Consider the following 21,601-nt stretch of genomic DNA (forward strand, 5'->3'; position numbering starts at 1 on the left):
GCAGCCTCTCCATCATGCCACGCTGCTGCTTTGCTGAGAGGACAAAGTAGGAAACGGTAAGCTGTATTTACAGATTCCTGAGTCAAAGGAAAACTATACCACGAGGTGTTCCTGCAGCTGGAAACACCTACTCTCACACACACACCAGCCTACACGGCCCCTGCAACCTTCCAGCACAGGGGCCAGTCAACCCCAGCCAGCTGAGCAGGAAGGTAAGAGGCCCTGGCTAAACATTAACAGCAGCGACGATGAATTACATAACTTCTGAATGCATCCGCCTGCGAGAAAACAAGAAGAGGCAGAACACAAACCAGAGTGTTTAATTCCAGCTTTGCCCCTGCCCCACAGAAAGTACATGTGTTTGCATGAAAAAGCCTGGCTGGTGGGACCACAGGTTAACTTATTTTCTTCTTTATACCCTTCTGAAGTTAGAGATTTTTTACAATCAGCACACACTATTTATCACTCAAAAATGTTTAACTTTTGGCAAAGAGAATATATGCACTTACAGAAAACTAAATTATCACACGGTGTAAGAGGAAAAACAGAATCTCCTGAAAGGCCAGAGCGGAGAAGCTGGTGAACGCTCCTTCCTACGCCCCGGCCACAGTGCAGGTGGGACAGGTGGCCTGGGCTCCTCCAATGGAACAGACTCTGCCGTTCATCCCAGCGCCCCGTACTCCCAACCGCCAGACCAGACACCTGTGCCCTTGCCCGTGGCACCAGCTCACCAATCAGCCCCCCAGATGCCGGGAGGCAGGCCTGGAGTTACCAGCCAGCACCAGGACACCCTCCAAGAGTCTGAGAAGGGAATCAAGTCCTCACATGGTCTCCTGGCTGGGAGGGGGTTCCGAGGGCTGCTCGCTAGACCAGCAGCCTGGCCACTGATGGGTGAGACACCCACACTAATGTCTGGTCACTCGGTCAGGCCAGGGCGAGAGAAAAACATCAAGGCCAACTTGCCCCAAGAACTCTGCGCCTGTGCTCCCTAAGAGCGATGCACTCAACACTCAGGCGCTGACGGTCTGACAAAAACTCAGGCCATCTAGAAACTTGGGGTCTAGGGTTCTGGCCCACCAGGTGTGTGCACCTTCAGACAGTTCTCAAATCCACACCCTGAGAAAAAAGCATGAGGGCAGAGTCCTCGCCAGGGGATGCAGCAGAGACAGGAGGGAGACTCAATGGTCACACTCTCCCTGCTGGGCTGACCCACCCACATGGGGGATGGATCCAAGCTCAGCTATGTCTCTCCTACAGGAGAGAAAGTTCTATTTGTAATTTTAACCAATGGGAAGGAAACTCAAACGATGAACCAAAACCCGAGAGCAAGCCAGTGACTGATGTGTCTCCACCCTGTGGTCAATTCTGAGTTCTCGAGCTGCTGCTCCCAGCCGGTGGCCCCCATGTCAGAAGCCTGAGTGTCACTTGTTCTCTCAGACAGAATCCGAGACCACGGTGTCGAAGCCACCGGGATGGCGGGGCACTCACCATAGCAAGGCTGCTGCATCCTGCCCCCAAGTCCAATAGCCGTGATCCTGGCCAAGGCTCGCGGCCCCTCGTGGATGCTGAGACCCTTCTTCCGACAGGGCCTCTGTCTCTGAGGGACGGGGCAGGATTCATCTGAAGAGCTCAGATCTTCATATTTTCCTGTGGGTCAGACACCAAAATTAAGACAGTTTGTTCAGTGACGGACTAATTTACTAATCCTCATAACGAACTGGAGGAGAAATCACTGTAATTGATTTTCCTAAATTAAGAAGAAAAGTGTTCCCAGGATGTCACCTGTAAGAAATACCACAATGGGCGGGTCCACTGCTCAGACGGGCCACAGGGACAGCTGTGGGCGGGCAGCAAGACGGTTAAGCAGGATGAGGAGATCCAACTCATCCCTCTCTGTTCCCAGGATTCTTTACAAGCATGTAAATATTGTTTACTGTCAGAAATACATCCGGTTCTAAGCTGAGCTGACAGTAAGATCCATCTCTTCATAAACATATGGCAACATTAGTCACTTCTAAGCAATTTTCTATTCTCAACCTGAACAAATTCTCGGGAAACAAGTGCCACACGATGGCTCTGTGTGCTGTTTTACGAAATAATTTCAAATCACCACCCATCTGAGCTGAAGAGCTCAGTGTGCCCACAGCTGTCAGCATTTGATAGCTTTTCATTGTTTTCCGTATTTCATTATACCTAGAAGACAAATTCAGGGTTTTATTTGTAGAAGGCTCCCATTGGGTAAGATCTCACTTTGGAGTTGGTGAACTGCAGTGGAGACTGGCAGAGAAGCCCCTCATTACCACTGCAACCCCTGTGTGCCGGTGTCTGTTACAAAACAGCCCTGAGGCTGGGAAGGCAGCGGCTCACTCAGATGTGAAATGAAGGCTCAGCCCAGCCACTGCCTGAGAGCGAGAGTCACTGGCCCAGCTTCCAAGCCCAGGCCAGTGACCCCGAGTGGACCCCTCCCTCACACCCCAGGATCTATGCTGCCAGGAGGAGACTGGGGTCTCTCCAAGCAGAAGCTGAAGGAGTCAAAAAATGAATTTTCGGTAGGGGAGCCAAGGAAAAGGTGGCTCCACGAGTCTGGACCTCCTGGCACAGCCCCTCGAACCTGCACAGTTAGCAGAACAAACAGAACCACGTGAACCCCACACCTCAGTGCGGCCCAGAGAGCAGGGAGCCCCGCAGACACCAGCATCCCTGACACCCAGGAGGAGACAGCACCCGCTCCATCAGAGAGTCAGCGCTCACCCCATTCCCTGCACAGAGACTAGCGGGTCTGGGAAAAAAACCACACAGAAGAGAGATGCGGGTAAAGCCTAGGCCCAGATGGTCTCACAGGAGAATCCTTCAAAGACCTATGGGACCCATGCTATGTAAACTGTTCTAGGGCACAGAAAGGGAGAGAAACTTTCCAGTTCTTTCTATGAAGCAAGTATACTATTGAGACCTATACCTGATAAAGACAGAACAAAAGAAAATCACAGAAAAACATCACTCATGAATGTCCATACAAAATTAATAAAATATTAACAGAATCCAAAACCACGTTAAGAAAATAATGCACCAAGTGGGATTTATGCCAAGAATGTAAAGTTGGTTCGTTATTAGGAAATTCATTAACATAATGCACTGTTATTGATCTAAGGAGATCTATAATAGATCTAAGGAGAAAATTCACAGTCATCTCCATAGATGTTGAAAACACTTTTGACAAAATTCAGCACTTACCCTATAAAAACATTCAAGAGTACAGGAAATGACATGATAATATATATGTAGGCCTTACTTTGCAAGCCAGCATCTTACTTAATGTGGTATTTCTGCTAAGATCAGGGCCTGAGTGAATGCCTACTGCCTCCACCTCATTCAGTGGGGAGCTAGAGGGGCTGGTGTAATGACAGCCAAGAAACCTGCAGTATAAAAACCAGGAGAAAAGTAGTCAATCCATCTCCATACGTAGCGTTTATGGCAGTGTACCTGGAAAACCCCAGAGAATCAATAAATAAAACTAATTCAGATGATGAAAGAACTCAGTAAGGCAGGAGAACACAGAACCATGGACAGATACCAGCTACTTCCTCTGCACAGACAACAAGCAGTTGCAGGCTGTGACGGCAGCATTAGAGGGACAGTGCGTTTACAACAGCAACGGCAAAAATCAGACACTCAGGAATGAACTTCAGTTACATACAAAACGTGTTTGAGGAAAAATTTAAAACCCTCCTGTAAGATACAAAAGTACATTTGAACAAAAGGACATCCCTTGGTCTTAGACAGGATGACAACATAGAGAAGTAGTTAATCTGTAAATCTGCCACAATCTCAAAAATTGTTTTTAAGGAGCTAGACAAGTTGATGCTCAAGTTCACACAGAAAAGTAAGTGCCAGCAAACACGAAAAGGAAAGCTACAAGGGGGACCGGCCCCACCAGCTGGTAGAACATGTCAGGGAAAGCCTCTGTTGTTTACACAGTGTGGGTCTGATGTGTGCAGAGTCCAGTGGAACAGAAGTCCAGAAACAGACCCAAACGCAAACAGAAATTCAGAATATATGATAAAGATGGCCTCTCAGATCGCTAGGTCAAAAATGAACTTCTAGAGACGCCTGCACACCACAATGAAGAGTAGCCCCCACTAGCGAGAAAGCCCATGCACAGCAACAAAGACCCAACACAGCCAAAAAATTAAATAAATAAAAATTGAAAAATCTTAAAAAAAAAAAAAAAAAGACTTCTAAACACATGATGCTAAGACAACGGGGCAGCCATTTGGAAAAAACCATATTTCACACCATACATAAATATACAATGCGAACGGATCAGAGGTCTACATGCAGAAATGAAAGCACACACATTCTAGGGGAAAACACGGGCAAATTCTTGTACAACCAGGGCATAGGGAAAGATTTTCTGTGACTTAGAACCCAGAGGCAATAAAAGATGGATGAATTTGACTACATAAAATTAAAACATGTGCATGGCAACGAACACCACAAGTAGTCAAAACAAAACCCAGAACGATCCCCTCTGTGCGCTGCCCTCCTCCCTGTCCCGCTCATCCTCAGCCTGGAGTCCCACCCTACACTCTACATCCTCTCCCCTCAGCCGGGTCCTGGTCAGGCTCCAGGAGCCAAAGGGGAAGGAGGCCTTGCCGCAGATGCAGGTACCTGGGCTCCGGTAGAGGCTCTTGGGCAGAGAAGGTGAGTGAGCGTCTATCAGCCCCACGATCTTCATGTGTCCAGACTGCTTGGCCAGCATCCGGGCTGTGGCTCCACTGTGGTCTCTCGTGTCCACTTTGACTCCCTGTGAAAGTTTGTGAAAGAAGAGTTAGGAACCTAACCTGCAAAGCAGCATCACTTCAGGGCTGTGGACCCTGGAGAAGAAGGAGGACCCCAGCTTCTTCCAACAAGCCCACATTCCTGCGAGAAAGCAGCGAAGGCACTTAGTGACAAGAGTGTGGGAGGAGGGGGCCAGCTTGCTGATGCTGTAGACACACACTGAACGGGGAGCATGTGTCCCACTCACTGCACCTCTCTTCACACAGAGAAAATGAGACAACAGATTCACTAGAGGGCCAGCCTTTAAAAACCATAATCGGGTCAGGAGCACCACCCTTCTGAACTAGAATTTGGTACCTTTTACCCAAAGCCCTAAAAAGTACTTATGGTCTTCAGCACAACAGTTCCACTTCTGCACCACATATTTGCAACTTAAATGCTCAGAGGCGCAAAGAGTCAGCTATGTTACTGCCATAATGCTGGTATTTACAAACAACCAAGTTATAACCAAGACAAAAAGGACCACGATACAAAACTGTATTTATACATTACAACTGCCGCAAAACAGGAAAAAACAAAAAAGTGTACAGAAAGTAATAGTGGAAGGAGATATGCCCAAACTGTTAATATTATTTTTAAGCAGTAAGATAATGGGGATTTTTCACATCTTCCTAATCTATATTTTCTCAATTTATTACTATGAGCACGTTTACTTTTGAAACTGGAAAAGCCCAGTAAGCTTTCCATTTCAAAAGCTTCAACCATGCAGTCTCGTAGCTGACAGTGGGACTATCAGCCCATGCTCTGGAGCGCAGTCAGCGACGGACAGCTGAAACCTGAAAAGTGTGTGTGTCCTCCGACCCAGAGATGCCACTTCTGGGAATTTAACCTTGGGAAATAATGAAGGATATACACTAATATTTAGGATCTTCCCTGAAGCATCTAACATGGTGAGAACTGAAAAGAGGTCGTTCACTAGGGGATCAGTGAAATAAGCGAGAACGCACATAAAATGGGACACCACCCTCCCACTTATGTATCAGGGCCAGGTGTACACAGCAACATGGGCAGGTGTGCACAAGACATCGTTAAGAGAAAACAAGCACATTACAAACCATTCCATATGATGGAATTCCACTTTGACTTAAAATATTTGTCCATAAAAAACTAGGATACTTGGGAATTCTCTGGTGGTCCGTGGTTAAGACTCAGGCTTTCACTGCCGTGGACCTGGATCTGATCCCTGCTCGGGGAACTAATATCCCATAAGCCACATGGTGCGACCAAGGGGAAAAAAACAAAACAAAACAAGATACTCAACAGTGTGTTAATTTGTGCTATCTGGGTGATGGGATTATGAGTGATTTTTGCTTTCTGTTTGCTTAAATATACTTTCTAATTCTTTTAAAGCAAGTATATATCACTTGTATAATAAATAGTTATATACGTATTCTCTTCCCCTACTTTGGAAAACTATGATCGACTTTTTTTTTTTTTTTTTTTTTTAATATTTATTTATTTGGCTGTGCCCGGTCTTAGTTGATGCACATAAGATCTTTTAGTTGCAGCCTGCGGGATCTAGTTCCCTGACCAGGGATCAAACCTGGGCCCCCTGCACTGGGAGCGCAGAGTCTTCACCTCTGGACCACCAGGAAGCCCCTCAACTGACAGTTTTGGTTGAACCCAGTACAGAAGGTGATTGTCACGCTTCCTTCTGGCAGGTCAAAAACTGCATTTGTAGCAGAGCCTAATTGAACTTCACTCTCTATAATCCCCAACTTTCCAGAGCTCTGGTTAGAAATCAGCAATGAAACCTTCAGCCTTAAAAGATCATTTCTAGAGGGGGGGTGGCAGGAGGGGAAACTGGATGAAGGTGGTCAAAAGGCACAAATGTGCTGGGGGGAGGGGCAAAGTAGGGGTAGGGGATTAAGAGATACAAACTATTATGCAAAAATAAATAAGTTATGGACTTCCCTGGTGGCTAAGTGGTTAAGAATCGCCTGCCAATGCAGAGGACACAGGTTTGAGCCCTGGTCCAGGATGATCCAACATGCCACAGAACAACTAAGCCCATGCGCCACAACTACTGAAGCCCACATGCCACAACTACCGAAGCCTGCATGCCTAGAGCCTGTGCTCAAGAGAAGCCACTGCTTCCACTGCCACGCACAACGAAGAGTAGCCCCAGCTCTCTGCAGCTAGAGAAAGCCTGCACGCAGCAACAAAGACTCAACACAGCCAAAAATAAATTTTTTTAAAAATAAAAAAAAATAAGTTACAAGGATATATTGTACAAACAGAATATAACCAATATTTTATAACTATAAATGGAGTATAACTTTTTTTTTTTTTTTTTTTTGTCGTGCCATGCAGCTTGCGGGATCTTAGTTCTCAGGCCAGGGATCAAACATGGGCCCTCTGCAGGGAAAAGTGAGGAGTCCCAACCACTGGACCACCAGGGAATTCCCTAAATGCAGTATACAACCTTTAAAAACTGTGAATCAGTTGGATACCTGTAATGTACAATGTTGTATATATGTATACAAAATGTTGTATACCTGTAACATATAATATTGTACATGAACTACATATCAATGAAAATTTTAATATGGCACAAACTTCCAGTTGTAAGTAGAAACTAGGGATGTAATGTGCAACATGATGGTTACAGTTAGCACTGCTGTCTGTTCCACAGGCAAGTTGTTAAGAGAGTATACCCAAAGAGTTCTCGTCACAAGGAAATGTACGTATATAGATATCTATCCACGTGAGATGATGCATGTAAACTAAACTTACTGTAGTAAGCATTTCGTGATATACAGAGGTCAATTATGCTGTATGCTTTAAACAGTGATACATATCAATTACAGCTGAATAAAACTAAAAACAAACAGAAAAAACAAGATCATTTCTAGTTTTAGTTTGATAGAAGGACCCAAAGGTTTCAACCAGAACAAATAATAACATCTTTACAGAAGAGTTTTAACTAATATCTGTTTTTAAGCCTGGAAGACTCAACTTCAGGTTATACTAAAGTGAAAATGAGTAGTAACACTATTTCTTAATGAGGAAGAAATGAAAAAAAACAGAACCAACAAGAAGGCTCCTCAGGTGAGGGAAGAAAATATTAGAATTTCTATCAATGTATTTACCCTTTAAATTTTTTTCTCTTTTTCTATTTTATAATTTACATAATATATAACTAGAGAACATGATGAAAATTCATTTTAACTGACAGGAAAGTGGAAGCACAAAGCTGAGAGGCCGTGGACCAGCGTGATGGGGGTGGGGGTGGGGGTGGGCGGAGGCCACAGCACCCACCCTCAGCTCCCTCCCTGGAGAGGCCCAGCCCACCCTACACAGCCCCACTGGGAGGAGGGAGATGGGGTATGAGGGAAGCGGACACAGCCCCTTCCTCCCCTGGCAAAGAGCACGGGGTGCCCGGCCGGCAACCACAGAGCCTGGCTCTGGGGGAAGGTCAGGGGACTGGGTGACCCACCCATGACTGGGCAGGAGGAAATCTGCAGGGTATGAGGAGCGTCCACACAGGGCTAGCCAGACGGCCTCCCCAGCACAACTTGGCCCATCAGCCAGAAAGCAAGCACTGGAACGGACCAGCGCCTTCTGCTGATTAGTGCACTGGGAGATGGCTCACTGTTGATTTCCTCTTTGATAATTGTATACAATAATGAAAGAGAAAATTCTTGTTTTAAGAAATACATACTAAAGTATTTCAGAGGAAAGGGCATTATACCAGCAACTTACTTTCAAATGGGTCCAAGAAGATAATATGTATCTAGAGCCTGATAAAGAAAATGAGGTGAAATGTTAATATTTGGGGAAGCTAGTGAAGGTACGCAAATTCTTTGTACTCTTTTTTGTAACATTTCTTGCAGTCTGAAATTATTTCAAAATTTAAAATTTAGAAAATTTTCCAAAAGAAATTCAATACAATTTATTTTCCCTCCATATGAGTCGCCCACATATAATCTCAGACCCAGCCAGGGAGTAAAGGCACCAAATGAGGGTACAATGTGCACAGTACATATTCACTGAAAGTCTCTGATTTTCTAATACATTTTTCTTTTAAAAATTTGTAAGTGTAACTGTCCCTTATGGTCTCCAGCTCTATTTAAGATCAGGCTTTAAGCTCAGAGGCAGAGGTTATGCTTTTCACAGCCCCATCTCCCCACCATCACCACCTGTCCCTGTGCTACGTCTTAAGGAGATCTAGTCTGTGTGAGTGGAATAGCCTTCAAAGAATAAATATGTTCAGAAAAGGAAGCCCAGATGGCCAATTGATATATGAAGAGAGGCTCAACCTCACCAGAAATCAGGGAAAGGCAAAAATCAACAGGAGACCTCTCAGGTGACAGCACGTACCAAGGGTTTTGAGGGAGCAGGAGACAAGAGCTATCAAATGCAGTCAGAAGCATGCTAATTGGGACACCTACGGGGGAGGGCACTAGTGAAGCTGCACCCACCCTACACACCCAAAATTCTGCTGTGAAGAACACAACCTGATCTCCTACAGAAATCCCTTCACTCGTGCTCAAGAGGGCAGGTAAAAAATGCTAACTGCAGCACTGACAGAAACAGCAAGGTGGACATAACTTAGGGATTCACTGACACAAGAATGGAAAATGTACCATATTCATACATTCAATAAATACAGAGCTGATAAAATGAGTGAACTCCATCCACATGTACCACACTGTGTGGAATGACAGTTGTTATATAATGTTACATAAATACATTATTTATATAAACCTTTAAAATATATAAAACAAGTCTACACGCTGCTTAAGAACACAGAGCATGTGATGAGAGTATAAAGGCAGGGACAGGAAAGGTACAGACCAGCATCCGGACAGTGGTTATCGCTGGACTCACGTGGGTTAGTTGCATTAGTATTCTCTTCTGTACTATTTTGTATGTTAAAAGTACTTCATAATTGGGACTTCCCTGGTGGTCCAGTGGTTAAGACTCCGCACTTCCAATGCAGGGGGTATGGGTTTCATCCCTGCTCAGGGAACTAAGATCTCACATGCCATGCAGTGTGGCCAAAAAATAAAGTACTTTCTAGTTTAAGAGTCATAATTCTTACTGCTGTGGACAGAGTAAGATAGCAATTTGGCAACCTCTATGTTAAGGCTGCACTTAGGCTACATCCGAAACTTCTACCTTCAGTACCAAACTGTACAGATGTGGTAGCACACGTGTCTGGAGACATATGTACACAAATATCCCACACGACACTGTGCATGATGGCAGATACAACCTGATCCTATCTGCAGACCACTGTTAGAGACACGCAGCCATCCCTACAAGGGAGCACCACACCGCCACACGCAAGAGAAGAGCTCTGTATTCACTGATAAGGAACAATCCAGAAGAGACAAGATTTAAAGAAAACAGACAAGCTGGGGAGCAGCCATGTGGAGAGTGTGGGGACTGAGGAAGAGGCGGGAGGCAGGCTCACATATACCTGAAGTTTTACCATGTGCACGTACTGTACTGTCCCCAATTTTTTTTTTTTTGAGATTTTTCTTTTTGGCCGTGCCACATGGCATGCAGGATCTTACGTGTGCCCCCTGTGGTGGAAGCACAGTCTTAACTACAGCACTACCAGGGGAGTCCTCCAAATTCTTTTTTAAAAAGAGATAGCATGTTAACATTTCGTTATTCAAAAAGTCCCCACCAATAAGTAAGAAAAAAACTATCCAATAGAAAATTGGGCCAAAAAATATAAAAAGACAATTCAAAAAAGAAATACAAATGGCCAATAAATACTTTTTAAAATGTTTGGACTTCCCTGGTGGCGCAATGGTTAAGAATCCGCCAGCCAATGCAGGGGACACGGGTTCGATCCCTGGTCCGGTAAGATCGCACATGCCTTGGAGCAACTAAGCCCATGTGCCACAACTACTGAGCCTGTGCTTTAGAGCCCACGAGCCACAACTACTGAAGCCCGTACTCCAAAACAAGAGAAGCCACTGCACCACAATGAAGAGCAGCACTCACCACAACTAGAGAAAGCCTGTGCATAGCCATGAAGACCCAACACAGCCAATAAATAAATATTTTTAAAAAATAAAAACACAAACAATAAATAAATAAATAAAATGTTCAATTTCACTAATAAGTACAAACCAAAACGAGATGTCACTTTTCCCCTACCAAACTGGCAAAACCTTAAGATGGTAACATTTAGGGCTGGTGAGGATATGAGAAAATGGGCATCACTGTATATCACTGGTGGGAAGGACAAGAGAGACATCCTTTTTAGTGGGAATTTGTTAGAACTTACTAAATACTTTCCCCATTGGACTTTTTTTTTTTGAAAGATTTAGTTTGTTTATTTTATTGTTTTTGGCTGCATGGGTCTTCGTTGCTATGCACAGAGCTCCTCTAGTTGTGGAGAGCGGGGGCTACTCTTCACTGTGGTGCAGGGGTTTCTCACTGCGGTGGCTTCTCTTCTTGTGGAGCACAGGCTCTAGGTGTCCAGGTTTCAGTAGTTGCAGTGCATGGGCTCAGTAGTTGTGGCACACGAGCTTAGTTGCTCTGCAGCATGTGGGATCTTCCCAGCCCAGGGATTGAACTCGTGTCCCCCACATTGGCAGGCAGATTCTAAACCACTGCGCAACCAGGGAAGCCCTCCCTGTTGGACTTTTTAAACAACTTTATTAAGATATAATTCCTATAACATGCAATTGACCCACTTACAGTTTACAATTCAGTGGTGGGCAACCACGACCACAGTCTCAGAACATTTTCATCACCCTAAAAAGAAATCCTAAACCTCCCTCAACCCTCCCATCCCCCCAGCCCTAGACAACCACTAATCTACGTGTTGTCTCCACAGATATACTTATTCTGAACATTTCATACAAAAGGAATCTTACAATATTCCACCTTTGTGGAATATTTTCAAGGTCCATCCAGGTTGTAGCATGTGTGAGTACTTCACTCCTTCCTATGGCCAATTAATATTCCACTGTATGCATACACCAATTTTATTTATCCATTTACCTGCTTGTGGACATCTGGGTTGTTTTCACCTTTTGGATATTATAAATAATACTGTTATGGACATTTACGTACAGGTTTTTGCCTGGACGTGTTTTCAATTCTCTTGGGTATATACCTAGGAGTGGTATATACCCAAGTGCTGGGTCATATGATAACCCTATGCTTAACTGTTTGAAGAACCACTAGACTTTTCCAAAGAGGCTGCATCATTTTTCATTTACAGCAGTGTGTAAAGGTTCCAAGTTCTCCACATCCTCACTACCTCATTATTGTCTTTCTGTTACTGTATTATTATTTTCCTGATTTGCCATTTCCCTGATGACTAATGACGTCAAGCATTTTTCCATGTGCTTATTGGCCATTTGTGTATCTTCTTTGGAGAAATGTCTTTTTGGATCTTTTGCCCATCTTTTTATTGTCTCTTAATTTAACTGCCTTTTTTTTTTTTTTGGCACACGGGCTTAGTTGCTCCGCGGCATGTGGGATCTTCCTGGAGCTGGGATCGAACCCGTGACCTCTGCATTGGCAGGCGGATTCTTAACCACTGCGCCACCTAGGAAGCCCCTAACTGCCTTTTTATTAGGATCTATTAAGTTCAAAATGTGAGCACCAGCAATCCCTCTTGTAGAAATACAGCATACAAAAATAACTGCATGCATGTTAAAGCTGTGTGTGCCAACATATTCCCTGGAGCACAGCTTGTAACCGCCAAATGCTGGAAAACTAAATTTCTACTACTAAGGAACTGACTGAACTAACTAGGACATGGAGACTACATGGAATACCACACAAGGGTAAGATGTCTATGGCATATTAAGTTATTTTTTAGAAGCTGCAGAGCAAATATACAGTAGAATCCTACTTTGCTCAAAACAAAAAGCCCGGACTCGGGTTCAAGATGGCAGAGTAGAAGGACGTGCGCTCACTCCCTCTTCTAAGAGTACCAGAATTATAACTAACAGCTGAACAATCATCGACAGAAAGACACTGGAACTCACCAAAAAAGACACCCCACATCCAGAGACAATGGAGAAGCCACAATGAGACTGTAGGAGGGGTGCAATCACGATAAAATAGAATCCCATAACCACTGCGTGGGCGACTCACAAACTGGAGAACAGTTATACCACAGAGGTCCACCCACTGGAGTGAGGGTTCTGAGCCCCATGTCAGGCTTCCTGACCTGGGGGTCTGGCAAGGGGAGGAGAAATCCCCAGAGAATCAGACTTTGAAGGACAGCGAGATTTGATTGCAGGACCTCCACAGGACTGGAGGAAACAGAGACTCCACTCTTGGAGGGCACACAAAAAGTAGTGTACACAGCAGGACCCAGGGGGAAGGAGCAGTGACCCCACAGGAGACTGAACCAGACCTACCTGCTGGTGTTGGAGGGTTGCCTGTAGAGGTGGGGGGCAGCTGTGGCTCACTGTGGGGACAAGGACAATGGCAGCAGGGGTTCTCCAAAGTGCTCACTGGTGTGAGCCCTCCCAGAGTCCACCATTAGCCCCGCCAAAGGGCCTGAAAGCTCCAGTGCTGGGTAGCCTCTGGCCAAACAACCAATAGGGTGGGAACACAGCCTCACCCATTGGCAGACAAGCAGATTAAAGTTTTACTGAGCTCTGCCCACCAAAGCAACCCCCAGCCCTACCCATTACTAGTCCCTCCCATCAGGAAGCATGCACGCACCTCCTAGGTAGCTTCCTCCACAAGAGGGCAGACAGCGCTATCAAGCAGTATCAGCAATATTTCGTTCTGTGGAACTGAAAACCACAGAAAGATAGAGAAAATGAAAAGACACAGGACTTTGTACCAGATGAAGAGACAAGAACCTCCCCCCCCCAAAAAAAACAACTAAATGGAGATAGGCAGCCTTCCAGAAAAAGAATTCAGCTTAATGATAGTTAAGATGATCCATGACTTTGAAAAAGGACTGGATGCAAAGATTGAAAAGATGCAAGAAAAGTTTAACAAAGACCTAGAAGGATTAAAGAACAGAGATAAGCAACACAATAACTGAAATGAAAAATACACTAGAAGGAACCAATAGCAGATTAACTGAGGCAGAAGGGCGAATAAGTGACCTGGAAGACAGAATGGTGATAATCACTGATGCAGAAAAGAATAAAGAAAAAAGAATGAGAAGAACTGAAGACAGCCTAAGAGACCCCTAGGACAACGTTAAACACACCAACATTCATATTATAGGGGTCCCAGAAGGAGAAGAGAGAGAGAAAGAACCCAAGAAAATACTGGAAGAGATTACAGTCAAAAAATTCCCTAACATGGGAAAGGAAATAGCCACCCAAGTCCAGGAAGCGTAGAGAGTCCCAGGCAGGATAAACCCAAGGAGAAACATGCCAAGACACACAGTACTCAAATTGACAAAAATTAAAGACAGAGAAAAATTATTAAAAGCAACAAGGGAAAAATGACAAATAACATACAAGGGAACTCCCATAAGGTTAATGGCTGATTTCTCATCAAAAACTCTGCAAGTCAGAAGGGAGTGGTACAATATATTTAACACTCTTTTTTTTTTTTTTTTTTTTTGGCACACGGGCTTAGTTGCTCCACGGCATGTGGGATCTTCCTGGAGCAGGGATCGAACCCGTGTCCCCTGCATTGGCAAGCGGATTCTTAACCACTGCGCCACCTAGGAAGCCCGTCACAATATATTTAAAGTGATGAAAGGGAAGAACCTACAACCAAGAAAACTACCCAGCAAGGATCTCATTCAGATTTGACAGAGAAATCAAAAGCTTTACAGACAAGCAACAGCTAGGAGAATTCAGCATCACCAAATCAGCCCTACAACAAATGCTAAAGGAACTTCTCTAAGTGGGAAACACAAGAGAAGAAAAGGACCTACAAAAACAAAAACAAAACAATTAAGAAAATGGTAAGAGGACACTTTAAATACATGCAGTTTATTGTAAGTCAACTGTATCTCAATAAAAGTTGTTAAAAAAAAGGAAAATGGTAATAGGAACATACATATCGGTAATTATCTTGACTGTAAATGGACTAAATGCTCCAACCAAAAGACACAGACTGGCTGAATGGATACAAAAACAAGACCCATATATATGCTGTCTACAAGAGACCCACTTCAGACCTAGGGACGCATACAGACTGAAAGTGAGGGCAAAGAAAAAGATATTGCATGCAAATGGAAATCAAAGGAAAGCTGGAGTAGTGATACTCGTATCAGATAAAATAGACTTTAAAATAAAAAATGTTGCAAGAGACAAGAAAGGACACTACATAATGATCAAGGGATCAATCCAAGAAGAGGCGATAACAATTATAAATATATATGCACCCAATATAGGAGCACCTCAATACATAAGGCAAATGCTAACAACTATAAAAGAAGAAATTGACAATAACATAATAATAGTGGGGGAGTTTAACACCCCACTTACAACAATGGACAGATCATCCACACAGAAACTTAATAAGGAAACACAAGCTTTAAATGACATAATAAACCAGCTAGATTTAATAGATATCTATAGGACATTACATCCAAAACCAGCAGATTACACTTTCTTCTCAAGTGCACACGGAGCATTCTCCAGGATAGGTCACAAATGTAAATTTAAGAAAACTGAAATCGTATCAAGCATCTTTTCCGACCACAACACCATGAGATTAGAAATCAATTACAGGAAAAAAAAAACCTGTAAAAAGCACAAACACATGGAAGCTAAACAATATACTACTAAATAACCAAGAGATCACTGAAGAAATCAAATAGGAAATCAAAAAATACCTAGAGACAAATGACAATGAAAACTTAATCCAAAACCTATGGGATGCAGCAAAGGCAGTTCTAAGAGGGAAGTTTATAGCACTACAACCCTACCTCAAGAAACAAGAAAAATCCCAGATAAACAATCTAACCTTACACCTAAAGAAACCTTACACCTAGAGAAAGAAGAGCAAACAAAACCCAAAGTTAGTAGACGGAGAGAAATCATAAAGATCAGAGCAGAAATAAATGAAATAGAAACAAAGAACAATAGCACAAATCAATAAAACTAAAAGCTGGTTCTTTGCAAAGATAAACAAAATTGATAAACCTTTAGCAAGACTCATCAAGAAAAAGAGGGAGAGGACTCAAATCAATAAAATTAGAAAGGAAACAGGAGAAGTTAACAACAGACACAGTAGAAATAAAAAGCACCATAAGAGACTACTACACGCAACTATATGCCAATAAAATGGACAACCTGGAAGAAATGGACAGATTCTTAGAAACGTACAATCTTCCAAGACTGAACCAGGAAGACATAGAAAATATGAACAGACCAATCACAAGTAATGAAATTGAAACTGTGATTAAAAATCTCCCAACAAACAAAAGTCCAGGACCAGATGGATTCACAGGTGAATTCTATCAAACATTTAGAGAAGAGCTAACACCCATCCTTCTCAAACTCTTCCAAAACATTGCAGAGGAAGGAACACTCCCAAACTCATTCTATGAGGCCACCATCACCCTGATACCAAAACCAGACAAAGATACTACAAAAAAAGAAAACTACAGACCAATATCACTGATGAATTTAGATGCAAAAATCCTCAACAAAATACTAGCCAACAGAATCCAACAACACATTAAAAGGATCATACACCAATGATCAAGTGGGGTTTATCTCTGGAATGCGAGGATTCTTCAACATATGCAAATCAATCAATGTGATACACCATATTAACAAACTGAAGGATAAAAACCACATGATCATCTCAACAGATGCAGAAAAAGCTTTTGACAAAATTCAACACCCATTTATGATAAAAACTCTTCAGAAGGTGGCCATAGAGGGAACCTACCTCAACATAATAAAGGCCATATATGACAAACCCACAGCAAACATCATTCTCAATGGTGAAAAACAGGAAGCATTCCCTCTAAGGTCAGGAACAAGACAAGGATGTCCACTCTCACCACTACTATTCAACATAGTTTTGGAAGTCCTTGCCACAGCAATCAGAGAAGAAAAAGAAATCAAAGGAATCCACATTGGAAAAGAAGAAGTAAAACTGTCACTGTTTGCAGATGACATGATACTATACATAGAAAATCCTAAAGATGCCACCAGAAAACTACTTGAGCTCATCAATGAACTTGGTAAAGTTGCAGGATACAAAATTAACACACAGAAATCTCTTGCATTTCTATACACTAATAATCAAAGATCAGAAAGAGAAATTAAGGAAACAATCCCATTCACCATTGCAACAAAAAGAATAAAATACCTAGGAATAAACCTAACCAAGGAGGTAAAAGACCTGTACTCAGAAAAAAATAAGACACTCATGAAAGAAATCAAAGACGACACAAACAGATGGAGGGACATATCATGTTCTTGGATTGGAAGAATCAACATTGTGAAAATGACTATACTACCAAAAGCAATTTCCAGATTCAATGCAACCCCTATCAAATTACCAATGGCATTTTTCACAGAACTAGAACAAGAAATTTTATGATTTGTATGGAAATGCAAAAGACCCCGGATAGCCAAAGCAATCTTGAGAAGGACAGACGGAGCTGGTGGAATCAGGCTTCCTGACTTTAGGCTATACTACAAGGCTACAGTGATCAAGACAGTATGGTACTGGCACAAAAACAGAAATAGAGATCAATGGAACAGGATAGAAAGCCCAAGAGATAAACTATGGTCAACTAATCTATGACAAAGGAGGCAAGGATATACAATGGAGAAAAGGCAGCCTCTTCAATAAGTGGTGCTGGGAAAACTGGACAGCTACATGGAAAAGAATGAAATTAGAACACTCCCTAACACCATACACAAAAATAAGCTCAAAATGGATTGAAGATCTAAATGTAAGGCCAGACACTATAAAACTCCTAGAGGAAAACATAGGAAGAACACTCTTTGACATAAATCACAGCAAGATCTTTTTTGACCCACCTCCTAGAGTGATGGAAATAACAAAAATAAATAAGTGGGACCTAGTGAAACTTCAAAGCTCCTGCAGAGCAAAAAAAATTAAAAGCAAGACCAAAAGACAACCTTCAGAATGGGAGGAAATATTTGCAAATGAATCAACAAAGGATTAATCTCCAAAATATATAAAAAGTTCATCCAGCTCAATATCAAAAAAACAAACAACCCAATCCAAAAATGGGCAGAAGACCTAAATAGGCATTTCTCCAAAGAAGACATACAGATGGCCAAGATGCACATGAAAAGCTGCTCAACATCACTAATTCTTAGAGAAATGCAAATCAAAACTACAATGAGGTATATCACCTTACACCAGTGAGAATGGGCATAATCAGAAAATCAGTAAATGTTGGAGAGGGTGTGGAGAAAAGGGAACACTCTTGCACTGTTGGTGGGAATGTAAATTGATACAGCCACTGTGGAGAACAGTATGGAGGTTCCTTGCAAAACTAAAAACAGACTTACCATATGACCCAGCAATCCCACTGCTGGGCATATACCCAGAGAAAACCATAATTCAAAAAGACACATGCACCACAATGTTCACTGCAGCACTATTTACAACAGCCAGGACATGGAAGCAACCTAAATGTCCATCAAGAGATGAATGGATAAAGAAGACGTGGTACATATATACAATGGAATATTACTCAGCCGCAAAAAGGAACGAAACTGGGACATCTGTAGAGACATGGATGGACCTAGAGACTGTCATACAGAGTGAAGTGAGTCAGAAAGAGAAAAACAAATATTGTATATTAACACATATGAGGAATATAGAAAAATGGCACAAATCAACCAGTTTGGAAGGTAGAAATAGAGACACAGATGTAGAGAACAAACATATTGACCCCAAGTGGGGAAAGCGGTCAAGGGAGGGGATTGGGGTGGGATGAACTGGGAGATTGGGATTGCCATGTATACATTACTAGTAAGAAAAAAAATATCAAATTGTACACTTTAAATATATGGACTTTATTGTATGTCAACTGTATCTCAATAAAAGTTCTTAAAAACAAACAAAAACAAAAAGCCATGTGTTTGCAGGTGTCTACAGACATACTTTCTCAGCAGAGGAAAATCCTGGGTGTCTCTTTATCAACCAAGTGGGCACCTTGGGAAGGAATGGGGCGGGGTGGTTGGAAAAGGAAGGAAGATCTTTGCCTCCTTATTCTATATAAATTTTTTAAGTGAGGAGATGATGAGTGCTATTTACTGTTTTAAAATTTTTTCCATGCTTTCCAAATAATAGTATTTTCAAAATTATTACGGGAATAGGTGTCTATATTTACTCACCACTGTACCTGTAATGCATAAGCACCACTCAGCATCAACAGATACTCAATGAAAATGTGTTGAATAAAGAGATAAAGAGCAGTTATTTCTGTGAAGGAAAAAGTTCTGTTACAGTTTATAGTTCAGTGATATGATGCCTCACTTGCTAGATTATAAGCTAATAAACAGGGTCACTTACATGATTCAGAAAATACTGCACAATTATCTCATGGCCGGCGGCAGCTGCTTCCATCAAAGGAGTGAATCCGTATACCGGCTCCCTGCAAGGTGGAGACCACAGTCCGATGATGAGAAGAGGAAGCTCTGGGGGGCAGAAGCTTCCCTGCTGCAGACAGAACCTCGGCAACACAAGGTCGCCCACCCTGAAGCCAAGAGGGCTCCCTTGGTTTCTACCCCATCTGTAGCCTTTTTTTTTTTTTTTTTTTTAAATTTTATTTATTTATTGGCTGCGTTGGGTCTTTGTTGCTGCACATGGGCTTTCTCTCGTTGCGGCCAGCAGGGGCTTCTCTTGTTGCAGACCATGGGCTCTAGGCATGCAGGCTTCAGTAGTTGTGGCATGTGGGCTCAATAGTTGTGGCTCTCGGGCTCTACAGCACAGGTTCAGTAGTTGTGGCACACGGGCTTAGTTGCTCCACTGCACGCGGGATCTTCCTGGCCCAGGGATCGAACCCGTGTCCCCTGCATTGGCACGTGGATTCTTAACCACTGCACCACCCAGCTCTAGTCTTTTGTTCTAAAGACCATCTGTCTCCCATCTTCGCTCTTTCTTAACTGTTTCCACCTACTATGGCCTGAATCTCCACTTAATCCAGCAAAAAGCAGCTGTCGCCCTTCTCTGCTCACAGACAGCTAGCACCTTCTCTCCGCCTATCCAGACATCCTACCTTTTGAGATCAACACCCTCAGGAAGCCTCCCGGGAGCTCCAGGGCTAATGACCTGCTGCCCTCACCTCACCCAGGGCAAGCTTACGGTTAACTCAGCGTCCCCTTCAGGGTGCCCCCCAGTCCTCACTGTTTCACCTGGGCCAGAAGGCAGGAAGCAAGCTAACCACTGGTTTTCATCATTCGAAGACACAGTTTTCACATTTCAGCATCACTGAGGTTGAAATGTCAATAAACGAATTGCATTTTAATTAGAAGCATTTTTTTCTCTCTTTGAAGCCTGTAAACCTACATGTGCTACAATGGCTGACACCAGCCAGGGCATGTAGTGTCAGGCGGATGGATGCTGGATTGAAAGAGGATTATCATGGTGACATGCTTTAGACAACAACGCTGCTTCCAGCTTATATTTAAAACTCAAGACTGTTTTCAAAGTATCACCTCACCTGATATATACAAAAGGCAAGAAAGAGAAAGGGATTTAATGCATGTCAATTCAGTGCCACTCACTGTGCTAGACCCCTGGCATGTGACAGAACATGTAATTCTTTAACAATTCTATGACATGGGCATTGCCATCCTGCTTTCAGATGAAGAAAATAAGGCACAGAGAACTGAGAGCGCTGCGTGCAGTGCCACCTGACAGATGCGTGAGACAGGACGATCCCGTGCCTCCACGCCAGGGCACAACTGTCCCCTCCGCCCCTTGGTCTTGAGCCTGTCAAACTGAGGCAGGGGCTCCCTGCACTGCAGCCTCTAGCTGCCTCGCCCGCTGCCCTCCTCAGAGTCAGATGTGATCACCCCCCTCCTGTGGCCACTTAAGACCTGGTAATCACCTCACATTGGCATTCGCTCCACTGTCCAAAAGGAACTTGACCATCTGCTGGTGTCCAGCGCTGGTGCAGTGGAAGAGGGCAGTCCAGCCTTGAATGTCCTTCATTTCTAGCTCAGCACCTTGCTTCAAGAGAACACAGAACGCCCGTTAAGGCCGCGTCTCCTCGCGTGGGGTGGGTGCCCTCCAGGCCATCACACTGAAAGAATCAAAGTGATTACCCGAGCACACGCACGCACACAGGGGCCTGCAGCGTTCACGTCTCTGCAGAGCGGCCGGGGGCCCCTCAGGTTTCTGGCCTGAGGCCCTCGTAGCTCACCTGGAGAAGGAAATAGGCGATGCTCTCGTTGCCACAGCTGGAAGCCAGCATCAGCGGAGTCTGCCCTTCTGGGGTCGGCACATTCACACTCACCCCCGCCTCGAGCAGCAGGTGCACAATGGTATCGTGTCCAATGTAGGAGGCATACATCAGCGGGGTCCAGCCACCACCATTCTTCTTATTCAAATCTAACTCTCTCCTAAACAAACGCAAGATATGCTAGACACTCCAGCCATCTCATATGTGGGGTTTACCAAAGCTGGTGGCCAGGCCAAGAGAAAGAGCAGGAAGTGCTGACAGGAAGCAGAGTCATCTGCCACCCTGGATGTCACTGGGGGGTGGGTACTACACTTGCCTAACAACTGCCTTTGCAAACTCCCTCAAGTTTGCCTCCCTCCTCTGATTTCTCGTTCTCATCTGTGCCCTCCTCCTACCCAAGGCCAGCAATTCTCTTCTTTCCTGCCACCAGCTACATAGATG

General features: G+C 43.7%; 1 protein-coding gene across 11 annotated transcripts in view; it reads right to left on the reverse strand.

The window, feature by feature from the left end:
• The window catches only part of ANKS3 (ankyrin repeat and sterile alpha motif domain containing 3), a 33,634-nt gene that overhangs the window by 6,782 nt on the left and 5,251 nt on the right, over positions 1-21,601 (reverse strand). For 9 of the 11 annotated variants that reach the window (XM_057750858.1, XM_057750856.1, XM_057750855.1 and 6 more), the window contains exons 4-8: positions 21,122-21,320; positions 20,807-20,928; positions 19,267-19,348; positions 4,669-4,804; positions 1,489-1,647 (exon numbers count right to left, since the gene is read on the reverse strand). In XM_057750858.1, coding sequence (XP_057606841.1) covers positions 1,489-1,647; positions 4,669-4,804; positions 19,267-19,348; positions 20,807-20,928; positions 21,122-21,320 — 698 coding nt within the window. Of the gene's footprint in view, positions 1-1,488; positions 1,648-4,668; positions 4,805-19,266; positions 19,349-20,806; positions 20,929-21,121; positions 21,321-21,601 lie in introns of those variants that run through there. The other 2 variants (XM_057750860.1, XM_057750859.1) reach the window with 2 other exon arrangements.

The sequence above is a fragment of the Hippopotamus amphibius genome, chromosome 9 (genome assembly GCF_030028045.1).
Source record: "Hippopotamus amphibius kiboko isolate mHipAmp2 chromosome 9, mHipAmp2.hap2, whole genome shotgun sequence".
In the NCBI taxonomy this organism is placed as follows: Eukaryota; Metazoa; Chordata; class Mammalia; order Artiodactyla; family Hippopotamidae; genus Hippopotamus; species Hippopotamus amphibius.